Source organism: Callospermophilus lateralis, chromosome X (genome assembly GCF_048772815.1).
Source record: "Callospermophilus lateralis isolate mCalLat2 chromosome X, mCalLat2.hap1, whole genome shotgun sequence".
In the NCBI taxonomy this organism is placed as follows: Eukaryota; Metazoa; Chordata; class Mammalia; order Rodentia; family Sciuridae; genus Callospermophilus; species Callospermophilus lateralis.
This window is the reverse complement of record NC_135325.1, coordinates 12731956-12752011: the sequence shown is the minus strand read 5'-3', so window position 1 is coordinate 12752011 and position 20056 is coordinate 12731956. Positions and strand designations below refer to the sequence as shown.

Below are 20056 nucleotides of genomic sequence, written 5' to 3'. Positions count from 1 at the left end.
ATTACACAACTAGTGTGATTCTACATCATGTACAACCAGAAGAATGAGAAGTTATACTCCATTTATGTATGATGTGTCAAAATGCATTCTGTCGGGCTGAGGTTGTGGCTCAGTGGCAGAACACTTGCCTAGCATGTATGAGGCACTGGGTTTGATTCTCAGCATCACGTATCAATAAATAAAGGTTCATTGACAACTAAAAAAAAATTCTTAAAAAAACGCGTTCTGTCATGTATAACTAATTAGAACAAATTTTAAAAAAGGAGATGAAAGAAAAAAAAGAAACAATGTACACTCCAAAAAAATTATTTATATTGAATACATTTAGCTTTGTGAAAAGCTCACTACATTTTATTATTCCCCTGCCATTTTATTAAGGGCCCAGAAAAAAATTCATGGAGCATACTATCCTCCTATTTTCTTTCCAAACAAATAAATACTTCATATTTAAAAGGAATAATTAGCTATTTACCTTTTCCTTAATGACTTCAATGAAAGCACATGGAAAAATACAGTCCTTCGGTTTAGACACAACTATAAGAAGGGAAAAAAAATTCCAAAACCCATTTTATTTTAATTTCAGGTAGACATCAATGCATGTTTCCAAATAGAAATTTGGAAATTAGATATAAATATTCCCCCATCCCTAAAATGTTAAAAGGTTCAAGTATTTTCATTGATCATGTTGGGATTCAAATGAATCGCCAAGCACAGAACTCTATCCCTACAATTGTTAAAACTTTGATCAAATTTTGCTATCCATCAAAGTCAAAATGAATGATTATAACATTCTCTCCCAAAGGAAATCCCACCACCACCAAAGCCTCAACCAGTTTACAATGAAGTAACTCAGTTCAAACTTCTCAAACTTGGAAAAGATGACAGAGTTTCTCCTCTACACCATAAAAATAGCTGTTCTCACAGTAACACACAGAGGAGGTGAATAAAGGCTGGTTGAAATGAGCTAATGACTAGTTTCTTCCACATTTTCTCCAAGCTATTATCAGTGTTTTGTTCCATGTATTCCCCCTACTTAAGTGATAAACTTCACAGTAATCATAAATTTTGTTTTATGTTTAGCAAAACTAATGTGTTGCTAAAACAAAATAAATTTGCTAAAACAAAATTTATTTAACTGGCTTTCAACATGGACTATATCAGAATCCTCCTTGGAGACTGACTCATTAAACACACAAAATTCTGTGGATGTTTCACACATTGAATTGTAGTACAACTCAATTTCAATTTGATATTACTATAACCTCTCCCAAATAGGCGAACATTAATTTATTCCTTGGCACCTGCCTCATTGCACAGAAAACTCTGGACAATAAAACTTAGTTTCCATAGCTAAAAACAACCTTAACAGTATGCACTATTTATTCTTGAAAATAATTTTTGAAAGTCTAAGAAAAAACTCAAATCAAGTCTTTAATAAAGTATCTTTAAAAAATACATACCACAGAAGTGTGACTGAAAGGGAGGTTGTGGGGGTGCTTTATCTAATGCAAAATTGTGATGAACCAAAGCTGCTATAGCAATAACCTGCAAAGAAAGGAAGGAAGAAATCACTTATCAGACACCTAATATATATTCTGCATTCTTACTGATATGTAAAACTACAGGTACAACCCTACCCCATCTATCATCTCCCAGCAATTTACATTTGTTGAAGAAACTGAGTTGTTTATCCTATAGAATGCTCCGTGGTATGGATTCTGTTGCTTATATCCTAATAGGGTCACTTTCATTTAACACATTCTGTTTCTGTACTGCCTATAAATTCACAGTTAGATCAAATGACTTTATCAAAACCAGGTTCAACTATTTGGCAAAAATACTTTAGAGGTGCTACTGATTACTTCTATCAGAAAGCACAGACACATAATGTCTGTTTTTCTATATTTCAGTGAAATTAGCAGCCACTGTCAATCATTGCCTAGATCCATTATTTCACTGGGGATTAGAAAGTGGTATTATTCCATTTTTCCTTCATTATTTATTAGCTGAAAACCTTCTAAGAACAGAAACTTCACTTCATCAATTATTTGGTTGCCTGAGGTACAGTATGTTTTCCAGAAAAGTCAGGATAATGCTTGATTTGATTCCCTCGTTTATCAGTTTTAAAAACGAGTTAGTTCCCAAGTATCCTTCATAAATGAGCAATGTGGCAGTGTTATTGTTGTTAGTAACATCATGAACTCATAAATGTGAGTGTTTCCATCTATTGCAATTATTCTTATCGTGCTCACATTGTCCCACCTTTGGTCAGTAGGATACTCTGCAAGTTGTTTCCTGGGTCCTTCTGACATATCTTCAGTAGATTTTAATATCATCCTTACTTTCTGATATAACACGATGTTCCAAATTTATCTTAGACATTCCCTGCCTTCATTAAGCCATTTCTCCACAGAGCCCTATTTACTTTATTAGGAAACAGTCTGTGAAAACCTAACTCTGGGCACAAGAGAACAGACACTTCTTTTTTAATTTTAACTAAGGACTTATTGAACCTTTCCCAAACACTTAACTATTAACTCCGATCATCTACAGAAATGATTATTTAAAGATCAGGGCTTGGGCTGAAGCTCAGTGGTAGAGCATGCACTCAGCATGCACAAGCGCCTGCATTCATTCAGTTTCCAGCACTACCAAAAATAAAGATGAAATCACATACTAAAAGAATGAAAATATTGTCCAAAATCCTCTTTTAAAAATACCCCCATTTATGTCAAAATGAAGCAAATATAAAGAAACTCCCATTGATCAGAGTAAGAAAACCATAAGGATCAAATGTAACAAGCTGACCACACTGGTGCTAGCCTATGGTTCCAGCTACTTGAGAGACTGAGGCAGGGGGCTCACTTGAGTCCAGAAGTTCAAGGCCAGCCTGGGCAACATAGTGAGACCACATTTTAAAATAATAATGTCAAAAATAAAACAATAATGAATTCAACAGATAGGGAATACACATACGTGTGTGTGTGTGTGTGTGTGTGTGTGTGTGTGTATGTGTAAAAACCACCATTTTAAAACTTAATGAAATAACTAATTGAGGTAAAATGACTAATTCATGGAGGCATTAGAACAGTAGTTCTCAACTGGGGATAACTGTACCCTCACATTTTCCTCTAAGGAATATTTGGCAATTGCTGAAGGCATTTTTAGACTGTTACAACTCGCAGGGAGAGGGGGTACACACATCTAGCAGGTAGAGGCCACGGACACTGCTCAACATCTCACAACGCAATAGACCACAACAGCACTCCACAACAGCCCAAAACACATGTAGTGGCAAGGTTAGATGAAAAGCTGATGGAGAAATATACAGTGGTTATCACCATTTGAGTCCACTGACCAATCTTAGCCTCACTAACAGCAGCTTAACCTGACATTATGTGTCTTCCAATATGAAGTACACTCTACTACCTATAAAGTATTTTGGCTAAGAAAGTTGAACTTGAATCTAATTCATCCTTTAGAGATAACTTATAGCATATGGATGTATGAAGGATGGAGGAAGAGTAGGCACTCTGTTTCTATAAAGGACCAAAAAATAAGTATTTTAGGCTTTGCAGGCCTCATGGTCTCTGTCATGACTAACTGACTCTGCTGTTGTAGAGCAAAAACAGTTGAAGATATGCTGTGTTTCAAGGAAACTTTATTTACAAAAACAGATAGTGGGCTGAATTTGGCTCACAGACCACTGTTTGCCAAGCACTGGTATAGAGGAAGAAGTCCAATGATACCACAACAGAGCAAACAAATACAGACAGAAAATGGGACATTATATGAGACAACTATCAGTGATTCTTGTAATCATTCAATGTCATTGAGAAGAAAGTGGGGGGAATGGGTGGGAGTTATACCATTTAAAAAGAGATGAAAGTGGCACAAAAATTAAACACCATCTGTGAATCTTGTGTAAATCCAGATTTAAACCATCTGTTAAAAGACATTGTGAGAAACAAAGTCATTTAAGTACGTTCTGGGGATTTCAGACTAAATCAAGGAATCACTGTTAATGTTACTGGGCTTGCTAATGATGGTATATAAGAAAATGTGCATATTTTAAGACATGTATACAAAGGCACACAGGGTTAAAATGACATGCTGTTTGAAACTGACTTTAAAATACTTCAAGAAAAAAAAAGGGAAGAGAGAAAAACAGGTGTCACAAAATTTGCTAACTGCTGAATATGTGATTGATATAGAGAGTTCATTGTATTATTCTCTGTGTACATTAAAAAATATTTTCAGCAATTTAACTCCTTGAAAAAAATCCACAACACCAGACAAAGAAACAAATTCAATTCCTTCTCCAAAATGAAGTTTTGTACTAAATTAGTATTCTTTCCCCTCCAAGAACAACTTTGTTGCAGTAAAGCTATACAAGTTCAGGCCAAGTATTAGACCTAAGGAACAAATACAAAATATGTCCTTTTTTTTTTTTACCTCATGTTGATGGTTCTTTGCATTCTGCAATGTTTTCATGCTGAAAGACATCACCACAAGTGGAGGAGGACCAATATCCTTAATTACATTCACCAGGTCAGGTTTCAAAGCCATGGCCTCAAATTTACACCAACTGATTGGCTGGTTCAAGAGCTCTGAAAAAAAAAATAGATACAACACATCAATCGTTTTTGTTAACTTAAAAAGAAAAAGTACCATAATCATGACAACTGTGATTAACTGAGATATTCTTCAGTCCTATCTTCTATTAAAAATGACATAACATGTAACTAAAAATAAGCCACATTACTGTATATGTGTGTATCTATGTTCATTTTCTTGAGGAAAAAAAGTCCAAACAGGGGCTGAGGCTATGGCTCAGTGGCAGACCACTTGCCTAGCATGTGTGAGGCACAGCATTTGATCCTTAGCACCACATACAAAAAATAAGCAAATAAAATAAAGGTATGCTGTCCATCTACAGCTACAAAATTTTTTTTTAAATCCAAACAAAGCTTTTTCTAAAATGATCTAAAGAATCCAGGACCCAAGATAGGTTTAAAAAACCCAAAACACTACCGTGGAGGAATCATAAAACATTTTTAAGAGATTCATGAAGATAAAAGAGTATCTCAGATACAAGTGCTAGAAAATATCAAGTAACAGGCAAAACAAGTACTATCCACATTAGGAAGTGATTCTTCTCCCCTCCAAAGGTCAGCAGTTTACTATGGAGAACAGCTGGGCATTATCTGCCAGGTGGGAAGTACATGTAAACAACAGCATAATGGGATGCACCCTGAACAGCTGCCTGTGCTAAGGCCTCCTTCTAGACTAAACTGCCAGGCATTACAGAGATAAAGTGATTCCAAATATACCTACAATCATTCAAGGAAAATCTTGATGAAAAAACACAAAAGGAAATAAACACACTAAAATATATAAACCAATTCCTTAACTTCCCTTTAGGGGAAAAAAAAGCAAATTTATCAGCAACCTACTTAGCATTATGACTAAATTTTTCCTTACGTGGATTTTTTACTTCAAGCCAACAAGGTCCTTTGATCTTTCTGTTCATCAAGAACAGTTCCAAGCTGGATGTGTTGCTTCCAAATACATGAGAAAAAGTTTCTCCTTTCAAATCCTGAGGAAGCTGTGGTACTTCTGCCTAAAAGAGGAAAAAAAAATCTTTTTTGTTTAAAACTATTACTTCACATTTTCCAAGTCTATATTTGAAATAAACAAAAGCCTCTCTATGAAGCAGCAGAAGAAACCCCTTTGATACATGTGAAATGTAATTTGCTACAAATGAAATCCAAAACAATTCACAGTAGGAAACAAAAACAATTCACAATGACAAAATAATGCATCTTGATGACACCCATTAGAAGAAAATAGGCCAAGAAGCTCCCCCAAGAGAGAATTTGTGTCCAGAGCTGTACATGCCTCACTGATAAAGAATAGCCAAGTAAGTACCACTCCATTAGAAGAATGAAAGCAATAGAGTGGGACTCATTGAAAAAGCTTCCATGGTACTTTTCATCACCACTGCCAAAAACATTTTTTAAAAGTTTCCCTTTTCCAACATTATGGGATCAAAACACTAGAACAAAGGTAAAAAGAGGTTAAGGTCTAGTTAATTAACACCCTACAGCAACGACCTTGCCTGTCACAGGAGCAAGAGCAAGAGCAGCACTATAATGATGCTACTGACACTCCTCTCTCACCTTTCCACTGCTTACAAGAGACACTTAACAGACTAATGAGGTCCAACTCCATCATGTGGCATTCATTCCACTTGACAAACAATTGTGCTGTTTCAAGTTATTTGTTTAAAGATGCATACTTGAAAGCAGAGAAAGACAGTATAACCTGTAGACTATGTACTTAAAATTAATTTTATCCATTTCAGTTATTCATTACTATAAGTCCATCTCAATGAACTGTTGGCTTGAGGAGCTCTGTCAGTACTCCTAATTGAAAACTAGTTGAAAGTTCAAAAGTAGAAAAAAATGCCATTCACCAAAACCAGGTAATTTTCTTTGTTTAACTTACCGAGTATCTAACTTCCAAGTACTGAGATTTTTCGGGAACATCAGGTATCTCAAAAGCATAATTCTTTTCCACTGTCTGGATAAGTAGATGTTTTTAAAAATCATTAAGACAAAAAACTTTTCAAAACTCAAATTATCCAGCATTACATAAATAATACATTTTCCTATATTAAATCATCAGGAATCTAGCATCCTTATGGGACACAAGAGTAATTAAAGCCAAAAAGGTATCCTTTCACCTTTCAACTAGGACTAAGACACATAGTGACAATGTTAAAGACTTCTCTTAGACACTACAGAAATCAAAATATTTGCATTCAAATAGGAGCAAGAAGAGATTTTTTTTTACAATGTTAATGCATTAAATCATTTGTCAAGAGACAGGTTGTGGTACATGCCTATAATCCCAGCTACTCTCAGAAGTCTGGGTAGGAGAATCATGAGTTTAAGTCCAGAGCTATACGTGCCTCAGTGATAAAACATAGCAAAACATTGTCTCAAAAAATAAAAATTATTTGTTACTAATTGACATTAAGCAACTCCATCTTGCTAGAATAATCAACATTATAATTATAGTTCATATGTAGTAAGTATTGGCTATGTGTCAAGTACTATTCTAATCATTCAATATGAATCAAGAGATTTAACCCTTTTGACAATGCTTGCAATAGGGCCTCATTTGTCAAATAAAGAAACAGGCACAGGGAAGTCACTTGGCACTTGTTCACAATCAGGTACTAGTAAGCAGCAGGGCTAAGACTTAAATCACAAGCAACCTGACTCTAACATTCATATGCTTCGCCATTACAACACATTGTCTCTGGAATTTTATGTTTTTAGTTTTTGTTTGCAATGCTAGGAATCAAACCCAAGGCCTTGTGCATTATTACTTGTGGAAATTTAAAGAAGTGACTCAGCCACAATCCAAAACTTAAATAGTTAAGAGTGTTAGCTGTATCTTTTGCAACTCAATCCTCCCTTTCTTTCCATCACTACTAACTTCCCATATTTTTAGTGGGTTACAGACCCCACAATTATGGCCAAAGGCATCAAAATCTCACTAAAATCAAAATACTGTTTCTTTTTTTAGGGGCATTCTCCACTGAGCTATATCTCCAGCTATTTTTATTTTTTGAGACAGGGTCTCACTAAGTTACTATGGTTGGTCTCAAACTTGTAATCCTTCTGCCTCAGCCTCCCAAGTCACTGGAATCAGAGGCATGTGCCACCAACACCAGTTTGGACAATTTGTCATACATATCACATGAATATAAGACTTTCATTCTATCAGAAATAACATCATAGTCCCTGATTTTTAAAACTAAAACTTACTTAACCTTCTAATCAAAATGCATTGGCAATAACTAATTATAAAATCAAAATGTTTTCTTTGCCATTTCAGAATAAAAACATGAAATGTAAGCATTTAAAGTAATTTGCTTTGAGTTATCTATATATTCAAATTCATGACCATAATTTTACAAGCAGTTTAAAAAGAAAGCAAAATATTTTTAAAAATCTAACACAGTTTTTATATTCATGCCTATGAGATTGCCATTCTATGAGTTAGAGATATGCAGAAGGCACTTTGTATGAAGTAGATATGCAATACCTAATTACAAAATCAAGACATTAACAAATAACAAATTAAGAAAGCTGGGCAAAAATTTACAACCAAATACAAACCTTGGACTTGAACTTCATAATTTTATATTTTGCTGCTATTCTTTCATCAAATTCATCGTAAACATCCTTCATTGTAACTGGAATTTCTGTTTCCTTCCCTGTATTTAGATCAATTTTCTGTTCTCCCGTGGAAAGGAAAAAAGGGAGAAAAAGTATCTGTACATAAGATCTTCTTAACCACCAGAAACCCAAGTTTAAAACAGTTTTCATCCTCACCCATTTAAACACTTAATAGCACAGTCTCAACAATGAGTTCAAAGGCAAAACAATCCCTAAGAAATACTAAACCCAATGGCCAATTCCTCCCAAAGCATCATAAAGCAAGGCAAAGATGATCAATGCTAAAAAACAATGGGAAAATAAGTATTATAAATCCTAACCAAGATGCTCCACAATTCAACAGAAATGGGGAGGGGCTGATACTGGGAGGGAGCTGGAGATATTAAAAGTCCTAATAAAGAAGAAGCAAATGGAACTGATCTTGTTAAATGGCCACAGGGGAAATATTACAGCTGCCTATGCAACAAGAGCAGGAAAACTGGGCCAAATGCCATGTCACGTTTTAGAGCCTTAGAGTTCCAAGCCCAATTATTATGGAAATGACGAGTAAGGGAAATATAACATTCTGTATTAAAACTCAGACACTTTTACTCTAACAAGTTGAAAAACTGAGTTCAACTTCATTTCTCTAATTTTCCCATCCTCTATTGGAATTGCTGACAATCAGTGGTCATGAAGCAGGGAGTAAGAAAGAATTGGGGTTGTGAAGAACTGCTACCCTACTGAAGGATAGGGTTGACCTTGGAATAGAGAATGGGTGCCATATATAATTACTGAAATCTCAAAGCTAATCACTAATGCTTACCATTTCACGGGGAAGGAAGTACAGCGTTCGCTCAATGTTTTTCACCATGACACAACAGCTCACATGGGTCTTGGCTGATTCAATAAAAACTTTTCCAAACAGAAATACCACACCTGAAAGAATAAGGGAAAACTTAATTGAAATTGAAAAGAAAACATTTCAATTACACCAAATCATAGGAACAACGTAAATGCTCACTGAACATGTCCACACATTTATACCTTTGTGATAACATTCTGACAGCAAACATATATAAAACCAGTTCTTTGTTTTTAAAATATTTATTTTTAGTTGTAGTTGTACATAATACCTTCATTTTATTTATTTACTTTTATGTGCTGAGGATCCAACCCAGGGCTGCACACGTGCAAGGCAAGCACTCTACTGCTGAGCCACAACTCCAGCCCCAAAACCAGTTCTTAACTCAGTACTTATGCCATAGTACACTATCACAGTGGTACAACCCCCGGGAGAAAGGGGAGAGAATAATTCTCTAATTTGGTATAAACAGTTTCCCTATAACCAGTATTATCCAGATTAAGAAAAACAAAACAACTATTGTCCAACAAATCTGCTATTACAACCTCTCATGAAAACATGCAAATATGAGAATATCATTCTAAATTTATTTTTTATTTACACTTACTGATAAAAAACAATCTTCATGTATTGGGATACATACATACATCAGTATTTTTCTGTATGTAAAGTTGTATTGGGGAAAAACAATTCATCTTGTATCTTATGGTTTGGAAATGAGGTACCCCTCAAAAGCTCCTGTTGATGCCAAAATATTCAGGAGTAAAATGATTTGATTATAAGAGCTGTAACCTAACAGTCCATTCTAGCTTGAATGGACTAACTAAATGGTAACTATAGGGAGGTGAAGCATGGTTGGAGGAATTGGGTCACTAGGAGCATGCTTTGAGGTTTATATTTTGTCCCTTGCACCTCAACTCCTCTCTCTGCTTCCTGCCTACCATATGCTAAGCAGCTTTCCTCACTGTACCCTTCTGCCATGATGCTCTGCCACACCTTGGGCCCAGAGCAATAGTCAGTCAATCGTTCATGGACTGAACCTCTGAAACTATAAGCCCCAAATGAACTTTTCCTCCTCTAAGTTGTTCTTGTCAGGTATTTGATCATAGTGATAAAAAGCTGCCTAACACATCTCTTATTCTATATAAACATAAATATATCATAACAGGGCTCTATTATAATCTATTTTACCCTTTCTATATCACAAGTTACTTAACATATCTAGCTAGGTAGTATTTATACTGGTCCTTTCTCTTCTGCTTCTATTTAACAAATGGTTTACTAATAAAATCAGTAGATATCCTTATTTTGTGATCCCTCAGAAATATACACAACAAAGTAAAAACATGCCTTTCTAGACATCAAGTTATTGTTCTCCCATCTCTTCAACAGAAAACTAGCCATTAAGAAAGGACTGCTGGGCTGGAGTTGTGGCTCAGCAGTAGAGCACTTGCCTAGCACGTTCAAAGCCCTGGATTCAATCCTCAGCATCACATAAAAATTAATAAAATAAAGGTATTGTGTCCAATTACAACTAAAAAATATTTTTTAAAAAGAAAGAAAGGACTCCTAAGATCTGATAGTCAACCCAAGAGATGGTCACTGTAAAAAAAAAAAATCCCAGGCTCCATGAACTAGACAGCAGTAATCAACACAGCCACTTATCTGAGACACTAAGAAAATTCTGGTACATGCAAAGGCTACTGTTCACAAAGCCAATTACCCCAGTTTCACAAGACAGCTCATCATCAGTATTTCCTTTTGTCACTTATTCTAGTAGAAATAAGACTATCTAAGGATTTTCATTTCTGCAGATGATTAAAATTCTTAAGAGTTATGTGATTTTCAGCTGGGGTGGGGGAAGTGGGGAAGATAAGGGAGAGGAAAAGGCGGACTGTGGGACGATTTAAAGAAAAAAATCACAGTAGCACAGAAATTTAGAAGTCATCCTCACGACAGTTAAAGATGGAAAAACAAAATTCCATGCAAAGAAAAATAAAGACCCTAATATTGGATTCAAAGATTCAAATAGCTCATTTTACAGTCAAACTAATATCACACTTCATGCAACACATTTGACACTGTTTATGCCTCGTTTGCCACAAAAAGATCATGGTAAACAAAGATACATTCCCCCCAAAGTTACTAGCTGAAACCAGGTGCAGTCAGGATTATTCAACCTTGAAAAAGTCATAATGAAGACAGGATATCTTCCCATATGCAAAGAGTAAGATTCTTTTCATAATTATGGTGCATTCAGCAACAACTGACTGACTTAGAATCTGTAAGAAAGTGAGAAACAATAACAGGGTCTTTGGGAGTACTTCGTTTTTATTAGCAGCATTGATTTCACAAAGCTCAGTGATCATTACCTACTATCACGATGAAACTGTTCAACCCTCTGAAATTTTTTTTTTAAAAAAAGCTATTTTATTTAACCCATTGGCATCAAAAACAGAGAAAGATGTGCCACCTCAGAGAACACAACTTGCAAAGTACCACAGAATGGCAAAGTGGACTGACAATGAGAAGCCCAGACTTCTGCCACTGAAGAGTCAACTACTTTTTTTCCCCAGAGCCTGTTTCCTGCTAAGTGAATAACTAGACTAGATAATCTCTGAAGCCTTTTTCAGCACTTGTATGACAAAAAAAAAAATATTAACTGAGCTGGCCATCATGGCATGTGCCTGTAGCCCCAGCTACTCAGGCAGCTGAGACAGGAAAACCGCTTGAGCCCAGCTGGAGCATCGCTTGAGCCCATAAGTCTGAGGCCAACAGGGGCAACATAGTGAGATCCCCCATCTCAAAAAAGATAACTGTGAAATGTTTCCCTGGGCTAGAGGTACAACTCAGTGGTAGAGTACATGCCCTGGTTCAATTCTTAGCACCACCAAAAAAATTTTCCCCACTATTGATTTTAAAAGCCTATCCATGGCCGGGCGCGGTGGTGCATGCCTTTAATTCCAGAGGTTTGGGAGGCTAAGGCAAGAGGATCAAGAGTTCAAAGCCAGCCTCAGCAAAAAAGCAGGGCACAAGAAACTCAGTGAGACCCTGTCTCTAATAAAATATCAAACAGGGGTGGGGATGTGGCTCAGTGGTCAAGTGCCCCCCAGTTCAATCTGCAGTACAAAAAAAAAAAAAAAAACCTATCCATGACACTGGCCTGATATCAGAAATTAATTACTTTGGAAATTTAGTTGTGCCTCCATGTTTCAATCTTAGCCTCCAATATCCCTTACTACAAACCATCACTAGTTAAGAAAAATGTCTGGGCTGGGGATGTGGCTCAAGCGGTAGCGCGCTCACCTGGCATGCGTGCGGCGCGGGTTCGATCCTCAGCACCACATACAAACAAAGATGTTGTGTCCGCCGATAACTAAAAAATAAATATTAAAAAAAAATTCTCTCTCTCTCTCTCTCTCTCTCTCTCTTTAAAAAAAAAAAAAGAAAAATGTCTGTGATGATATATTTGTTTGGTATCTGACCCATCCAATATAGTAGCTACTTTTCACATGTGGCCATTAGGCACTTAAAAGGTGGCTACTGGTTGAGAAACTGAATTTTAAATTTTACTTCCTTTTAAACAGTATAAATTAAAAGAACTACAAATGGCCATTATATTGGACATTATGGTACCTTAGTAGATCCCTGCCCTGTGAAATAATGGTATTTACTAGTAAGAGTATAAACCAAAAAACAAACAGTAAAAATAACAAACTCTTTTTCACAAAGAGTTTAGTTGTGGATGGACACAATATCTTATTTTTATGTGGTGCTGAAGATCAAACTCAGTGCCCCATACATAATAGGCCAACACTTTTTCACTGAGCTAAAACCCCAACCCAGAACTGTTGTTTAAGGTTCAGATCCTTGGCAACCAACGCTGGCAATGATGCTTTATAGGCACTTACTTGGGAGGGGGTCACCATCCACTTTTGTTTTACTCATTCTTATTTCACACTGCTATAAGAATTTAGGAAGCAAACTAAATAATGGCAGCAAATTCAACTCTGGTGCTCTGTAACTCTCCATGTGCATCCACCAGACTGTCAATCACTGTGTAGTTTATTTCAGAGACCATTTACTGAATGCCTACTATGGACCTGGCATTGTACTGAATACTGGAAATCAAAGATTTCTAGCAGCTTACAGGCTTTGGGATAGAGAAAAAAACTGATTCAGATCATTTCAAAAACAGATGACAAAACTACAATGAGAAAGGGTATGATGGGGTCATAGGACTCTAAGGTCCATCTAGAGGTTTAGGAAAACTCTCAGGAAATGACAACTGAGTTGAATCTTGAAGAATGTGTCAGATAAGGGCATCCCAGTCAGACAAATACTATGAGTAAAGGGACACGCAGGAGCAATTTCTAGGGCAAAAGTTCATAGACAGCAGGCATCAGAAACCTTGCTAAGGAGCTTGGACTCTATGTTATAAGCAATAGCTACTGAGGATTTTTTTTTTTAATGAGGAAATGACATAGTCAATGTTACTCTTCTGATCAATCACTCTGGCAGTAATGTGGAAGATAACAGTTTAGAGATCAATTAGGAGGCTGGTACAATGAATTCAGTAGTCAAGAAGGGTTCAGGGCACCAGTTATGAGGAGATAGATTATCTACTTTAGAAGGAGTAAACTAATAAGTGAGGAAAAGGAGGGAATCAAGGATGGCTTCCAGGTTTCTGGTTTTGATGGAACCATTAACCAATGGGTTAATTATAGATTTAATCAAATCTATAAGGTCCCTTTTACCATGCAAGGAAACATCACAAGCTTCAAATGTTAGTACATGGACATCTTTAGGGAGAGGGGTCATTATGCTACCTATCACACCTCTCAGTTCCATGAAGTTGAGAAGTTCTCTCAGAGGTCTTAGAAAACAAGAAGATTAAAAAAAAAAAAAAAAAAAAAAAAACCAGGACTTAAAAAAAAATCCCAGAATTAACAGGCAGCTACTCAAATTCAGAGACGAGAAACAAATGAGATATGTCAAAATTATTTTGCCTCCTATCTTTTAGGCAAAGGGTAAAGATTAAAAACAGAGCATCCCCACTATTTCTGTTTAATGAAAAAACATTCATTTGGAGGTGATTTTTAAATTTAAAAAAAAAGTTATCCTGAAGAACTGAAATAATACATATTCAATTTGGTTAAAGAGAAACAGGCCCAGAAGCACCACCAGAAATATATTTGTTCAATTTGAGGAGGGTCTTTTCTAACAGTTACTGTTGTTAAAAATGGAATGAGCCTCCTCTGTCATCTTAAGGGCATTCTTGGCTCCTGTAAGATGATTTTTTTTCCTCCACAAAGAGGGAGTTAGTAAGACCCCCCTCATCAGGAGGTCAGTCCTGTGAATTCTAAAAGAGAATAAACTTTTAGTTCCATTTGTTGTGTGGCCCTCTTCTTCAATTTATTCCCAGCATTTTGTGAATCAAGAATACACAATACTAGCTCATTAGGATGACCTGGGAATCAGTCTTGATTTCTCCTTTCCATCAATGCTCAGATTCAATCCATCAACAAGTTTGTATCAAAATACTTGTTAAATGCCTTCATTTCTCTCCTTCCCAGCCTCCAGGGTCCAAGTAACTAGAACCTCTGCCCTGAAATGACTGATCTCCAGGGCTTCCATAATTTCCTACCACCCCACTCTAGCCCACCCTTCTACAGCTATATATACAAGCATGCACACACAGAATAACATGTCTGTTATTCTCTTCACAGACAAGAGAATTCCTGTTGAAATGCAAAGTCAATTATGGGACCATCCATCATTATGTGGCCTTTTACCTTTATCTCCAACTTCACTGCATACCAATCTTATCACTTGATAACTATGCTACTATCACACAGGCCACCTTCAGTCCTTCCCACTTACTGGATTCTTAAGCTGAAATGTCCTTTCCTTGACTCTGTATGTGCCTCACATCTTAGCCCAGGGATCATCTCTTAAGACAGGCCTTCACTGAGCATCCTACAACTAACTCCCTTTTACATCAGTTTCTTTTATTTATAGCCAATTTCTCCTCACCCACTCCCACCCCATTAAAATATAAGCAACATTATAGCATAGGGAATTTATGCAGTTTGTTCACCCCCTCTCAGTGCCTTAAACACAACATGTGTCCAATTTGCTAAATAAAGAGACAAATTAATGACTGATTCCATTTGCAGTATATTCCTGCAACTTCAGATACATCGATGGCAAAGTACAAGCACATTCAAAAATCACAAATAACTGATTTTTGGAATAAGCATTTTAAGGACTATTCACACCACAGGGTGGCTCATGCACTTTACAATGAACAAGTACTGCTCTCCTATAACACACTTACATGAGGGCAGAGCCTGTGCCACTGTTCATCACTAAATATTTAAAGGAAAACTTGCTACTCCATCAAGACATATGGTTACTTTATCTTTGATTACCTGGTTGGTTGTACTGATCTTCATAAGCATCCAACCAATAAAACTGGAACACTTGTTCTTCATCTGTCCCTTTTACCAATGGGAGTTGACTGGAATCCACTTGAATTTCTTGTGCTGAGAAACTGCTATCATCTTCCTGATCAATGCCCCAACAAGAGTCATCTGGGAGAAAACTTCCCCTGCAGAAATCAAATTTTCCAAAACTTTTCAAAATCTAACAGAGTAGGGCTGGTGCTACTGCTCAGTGGCAGAGCGCTTGCCTAACGTGTGAGGCACTGGGTTCAATCCTTAACACTGCATAAAAACCTAAACAAATAAAGGCATGCTGTCCATCTACAACTATGAAAACTTTTTTTAAAAATCTTGGCTGGGACTGTAGCTCAGTGGTAGAGCACTTGCCTAGCACACGTGAGGCACTGGGTTCAATCCTCAGCACCACATAAAAATAAATAAATAATATAAAGGTATTGTGTCCATCTACAATGAAAAAAATTTTAAAAAAAATCTAACAGAGGGTCTGGGGATGTGGCTCAAGCGGTAGCACGCTCGCCTGGCATGCGTGCGGCCTGGGTTCAATCCTCAGCACCACACACAAAGATGTTGTGTCCGCCGAAAACTAAAATATAAATATTTTAAAAATTCCAAAAAAAAAAATCTAACAGATTAATTGGAGTGCTATCTGCCAGGAAAAAAAAAAATACCAGAAAATGCTCTTACAAACAAGACGTGGTCTCTTTCCTAGGATCCACCTTATGTTTCATCCTCTCTGCTGGCTCACTCTCTTGGTCCCAAGTCTTGGCAGCCACAGGCTTCATGTCCACCTCCTCAGCTTCCATGGGCTCATCAAAGTCACCATCTTCAAACTCCATTTCCCCTGACTCACACTCATCTTCTGGACACTCTGGCTGCACCAGCTCTTCTGTAGACATCAGCATATATTCCTGTCACATGCTAGTACCTGGAGCACAACGGTTTACCCAACACTGAAACATCAGCACATCCCTTTTCCTACACTTGTATTTCTCTTTAGTCTCCAAATTGGATGTTTTTAACTTTTAGTGCTACAAATCCAAATCTTTCACACTTAGACTTGCCATCACAATACCTCCACTTCTTCTACTGCTGTAAAAACAACTGCTCAACACCCTTGCACTTCTGCCTGACATCAGACTTACCAGCAAATTCAGCTTGTTTAACAGGAGCAGGAGTTAATGAAAGCTCCTTCCTGGCGACAGGGGAAGCAGTTTTTCCTGAAGGAATTGCCTGTAAACATTTTTAAATGTTTAGTCATTTAGACTTGCATACTAAAAATATGTAACTGTCCTACCCTGACCAAAGATAATGACAGTTCCCATTTATAAAAAGATTTTATGTATTATTAATGTAACAGCTTCAATTATTTTACTGTTACCTAGATTTACAGAAAAAAATACTTGTTTCCAGGAGGAAAATTATTGCATTTAGCACAGTTGTAATACCTATAATAAACACATATTAGTTACTACAAAATTTACTATGAAAAAAGCAGGCACATGCTATTTTTGAAATACACAAAACTATATATTGAATGGCAGTCCTAATTTTAAAAACATCAAAAATAAATTCAAAGGCATTTCCTTCACATAGAAAAGCAAAAATAAATACATTTAAAACAATATCATAAATCAAGACAGGGTATCTCTATACACTTTACCTTGGGGGTATACACAGCAAAAGGATTCAGAGAAGCTCCAGTAGATCTTTTCTTCTTAGGTATTATTATAGGTGGAAGAGTTATTTGAGGTTTCTAAAAGGAAGGGTAAGACAGACATTCACTGCCATGCTTGGTTTACCACGTAACAGATAAAGTGCATTTCTTCGCTCACTGAAACCCAATAAGCATTTTTCCTTCCCTGCCCCCCCGACAAGATCTATGTTCATACACTGTGGTTACTATAGCAACAATACTACAGAAATCACTAGAAAACCTGAATAGATACTGAATCCACCCCTCACCAATTCTTTTCTTTTTAAAATTTAACACAGTCTTTCACTTATCCTTCCAGAATATTACATTTAAAAACAATCAAGATACATATGACTGCATAGTGTTGATGCTAGATTATTTTGATCTATGGTCATTTAGAAAGAAATACACTTCTAAATAAGCACTTAGCCTTTATGAGAAATGGCCAAATTTCAAATTCACGGTGTAGGTAAGCCTATTTGAGTTCTATCAGGAATAGGACACTAACTCTTTCTTCACTCCCACTCAGAATTAAAGACAAGGATCTCATGCCTGATTGTGTAGACTGACAGGCTTCAATCTATTTAGGGAACATATGCTATAGCAACTGAACACAAGCAGTGAGCATTCACAGAACTGATTCCTGGGTGTATTCTTACTACTTCCAACATACACCCACACAGCCCCATCTACATAATCACATAGCTGTAACACCTAGAAACTACTCACCTAAAATGGTGAGAAGAAACTAACTGGAAGATTTTATTTTTGTGGGATATTTCTTTTGGTGGTACTGTCCTTGCAGTTTTAAATTCTAACAAAAGTCTATTCCATACAACTTCTGAATTATTTCTAGAACCTATGTTCCCTGCACATTTTATAACTCCCAGAGAATCACTTACCTCAGTGTTCAGATCTTGTAGAATGTCACCTAGCAGTTCATCCTTAGACAAATCTACAGCTTTCTAGAGATTATAAAGGAAGGCAAAATGAGAAAGCCCTGCACATTAAATTTTCACCCAGACCACACACATGACTATGAAAGGAAGAACCTAACCAATCAGTCCTTACCTCTTCATTTCATTCTAAGTGCTCAAATCTATTCAGATTTTAACTACCACCTGTGTATACATAAATTCTAAATTTACAGCTCCCATCCTCTATTTTAATTCTCCTTCCATGATCTTCCTGCTAGTCACTGAAATGAAACATACTTTCAATTCAGTTTTCCTGTTCAATCTTTCTTTTCTATGTCCCAAATTCTAATCATTGAGGTGCTTAAATCATTTGAAAACTAAAGTCAACTTAGTGAGTGAAGCTGGGAAAATGTTATTTAAATATGTATTAAGTTTCTAATATCTGTATAATCATATACTAAATTCATTTCACAAAGGAAAAGACAAAATATACAGAAACCATGAAACTCACATCTGTGCTTTTCTTTCCAGCACTGGCAATGAACATTGACTTGATATTATTTGGTTTTGTCACTGCAAGTTTCTTTACATTCTTCTTGTCTCTGTTGCGTGCTTTAGCATCCTTTCCTATTGGAATATATATTATTTAGAAACACAAAAGGTCCCAGTTCAAATTGGAAAACAAAAAGCCTAGTAGTTGCTTGTTCTCCATATATGGGAATTTGGGAAGAAAATATTAAGACTTCAAAATACAAATATATGAAGATTTTACACAAGGTACCTAAAGAAGAAACTTTAAAATAAGCTAAATTCAAAAACTTGGGCTAAACATTATTACAAAAACTGATAAAACACAAGTTAAATATCAGGATGAGTTAAGTGTGACTATTTAATTGCGAACATTAGTGTGAATAAAAAGTCTTTTTTTAAGTGAGACAGGAGGGCTGGGGTTGTAGCTCAGTGGTAGAGCACTTGCCTGGCATATGTGAGGCACTGGGTTCAATTCTCAGCATCACATAAAAATAAATAAAATAAAAATATTGTGTAAAAAAAGTGATATAGGAAAGATAAAGCCAAGCTGGAATCAAGAGATTATCCTAGTAACCTTCATGAGATCATATCTTTGATTTTATATGTAATTTGACAGAACAACTTAACTGTAAAGAAATGGAATTACCAGTTATGATACTGCAGCATCCTGATTTCCATTTTTATGAGAACAGCAACTAGACACATGCAACTATGTCACATTAACACTAAACAGCACAGAGGCATTTGCTCATTAAAAGAAAACTTTTGCCATGTATTCTCTTCTGACCATGTGTAAATCAACTTTCCTAATACTGTCAATTTTAATCTCACTTTCTGATTCATCCAAAAATAGTCTCAATCTCAAAAAAACTAAATTAATAATTAAAATAGTGTGGTAGTAGCATATACATAGAGAGACCAGATGAGTAAAAAATACAATCTAGAAAAAGACTCCATCACATATGGAAATTTAGCATATAATAAAGGTGACAACTTACATCACTTGGGGAAAAAATAGATTTATAAATAAATAGTGTTGGCTAGCCATTTGTAAGATCCATATAAACACCAAAAGGAAATTTTTAAAATAAAACTATACAAGTAATTTAGAAAAGCAAATTCCTTTGTAACCTGGGTATAGTAAAAATCTAACACTAATTCAAAATCCATTTTCAAGGAAAAAACAGATTGATAAATTCAATTACACCAGAAAAGAAATTTAAAGAAAAACCTGGAGAAAATATTTACAATATGTATCACAGATAAAGTATCCATTACCCTGACAAACATTTCCCTGATACAAAGACCTAAAACAACCATTGAAACTCAAAAGGAATGTGAGCAATAAA

The 20056-nt window shown here is 36.0% G+C and overlaps 1 protein-coding gene across 3 annotated transcripts in view; it reads right to left on the bottom strand.

Annotated features, from left to right (window-relative positions):
* The window catches only part of Pola1 (DNA polymerase alpha 1, catalytic subunit), a 293829-nt gene that overhangs the window by 258437 nt on the left and 15336 nt on the right, over positions 1-20056 (bottom strand). For all 3 annotated transcript variants that reach the window (XM_077106279.1, XM_077106280.1, XM_077106281.1), the window contains exons 5-17: positions 18688-18803; positions 18162-18224; positions 17227-17319; positions 16709-16796; positions 16251-16452; positions 15534-15712; positions 9061-9173; positions 8196-8312; positions 6511-6585; positions 5485-5623; positions 4456-4610; positions 1461-1545; positions 473-534 (exon numbers count right to left, since the gene is read on the bottom strand). In XM_077106279.1, the coding sequence (XP_076962394.1) occupies positions 473-534; positions 1461-1545; positions 4456-4610; positions 5485-5623; positions 6511-6585; positions 8196-8312; positions 9061-9173; positions 15534-15712; positions 16251-16452; positions 16709-16796; positions 17227-17319; positions 18162-18224; positions 18688-18803 (1487 nt within the window). The remainder of the gene's footprint in view (positions 1-472; positions 535-1460; positions 1546-4455; positions 4611-5484; positions 5624-6510; positions 6586-8195; positions 8313-9060; positions 9174-15533; positions 15713-16250; positions 16453-16708; positions 16797-17226; positions 17320-18161; positions 18225-18687; positions 18804-20056) is intronic.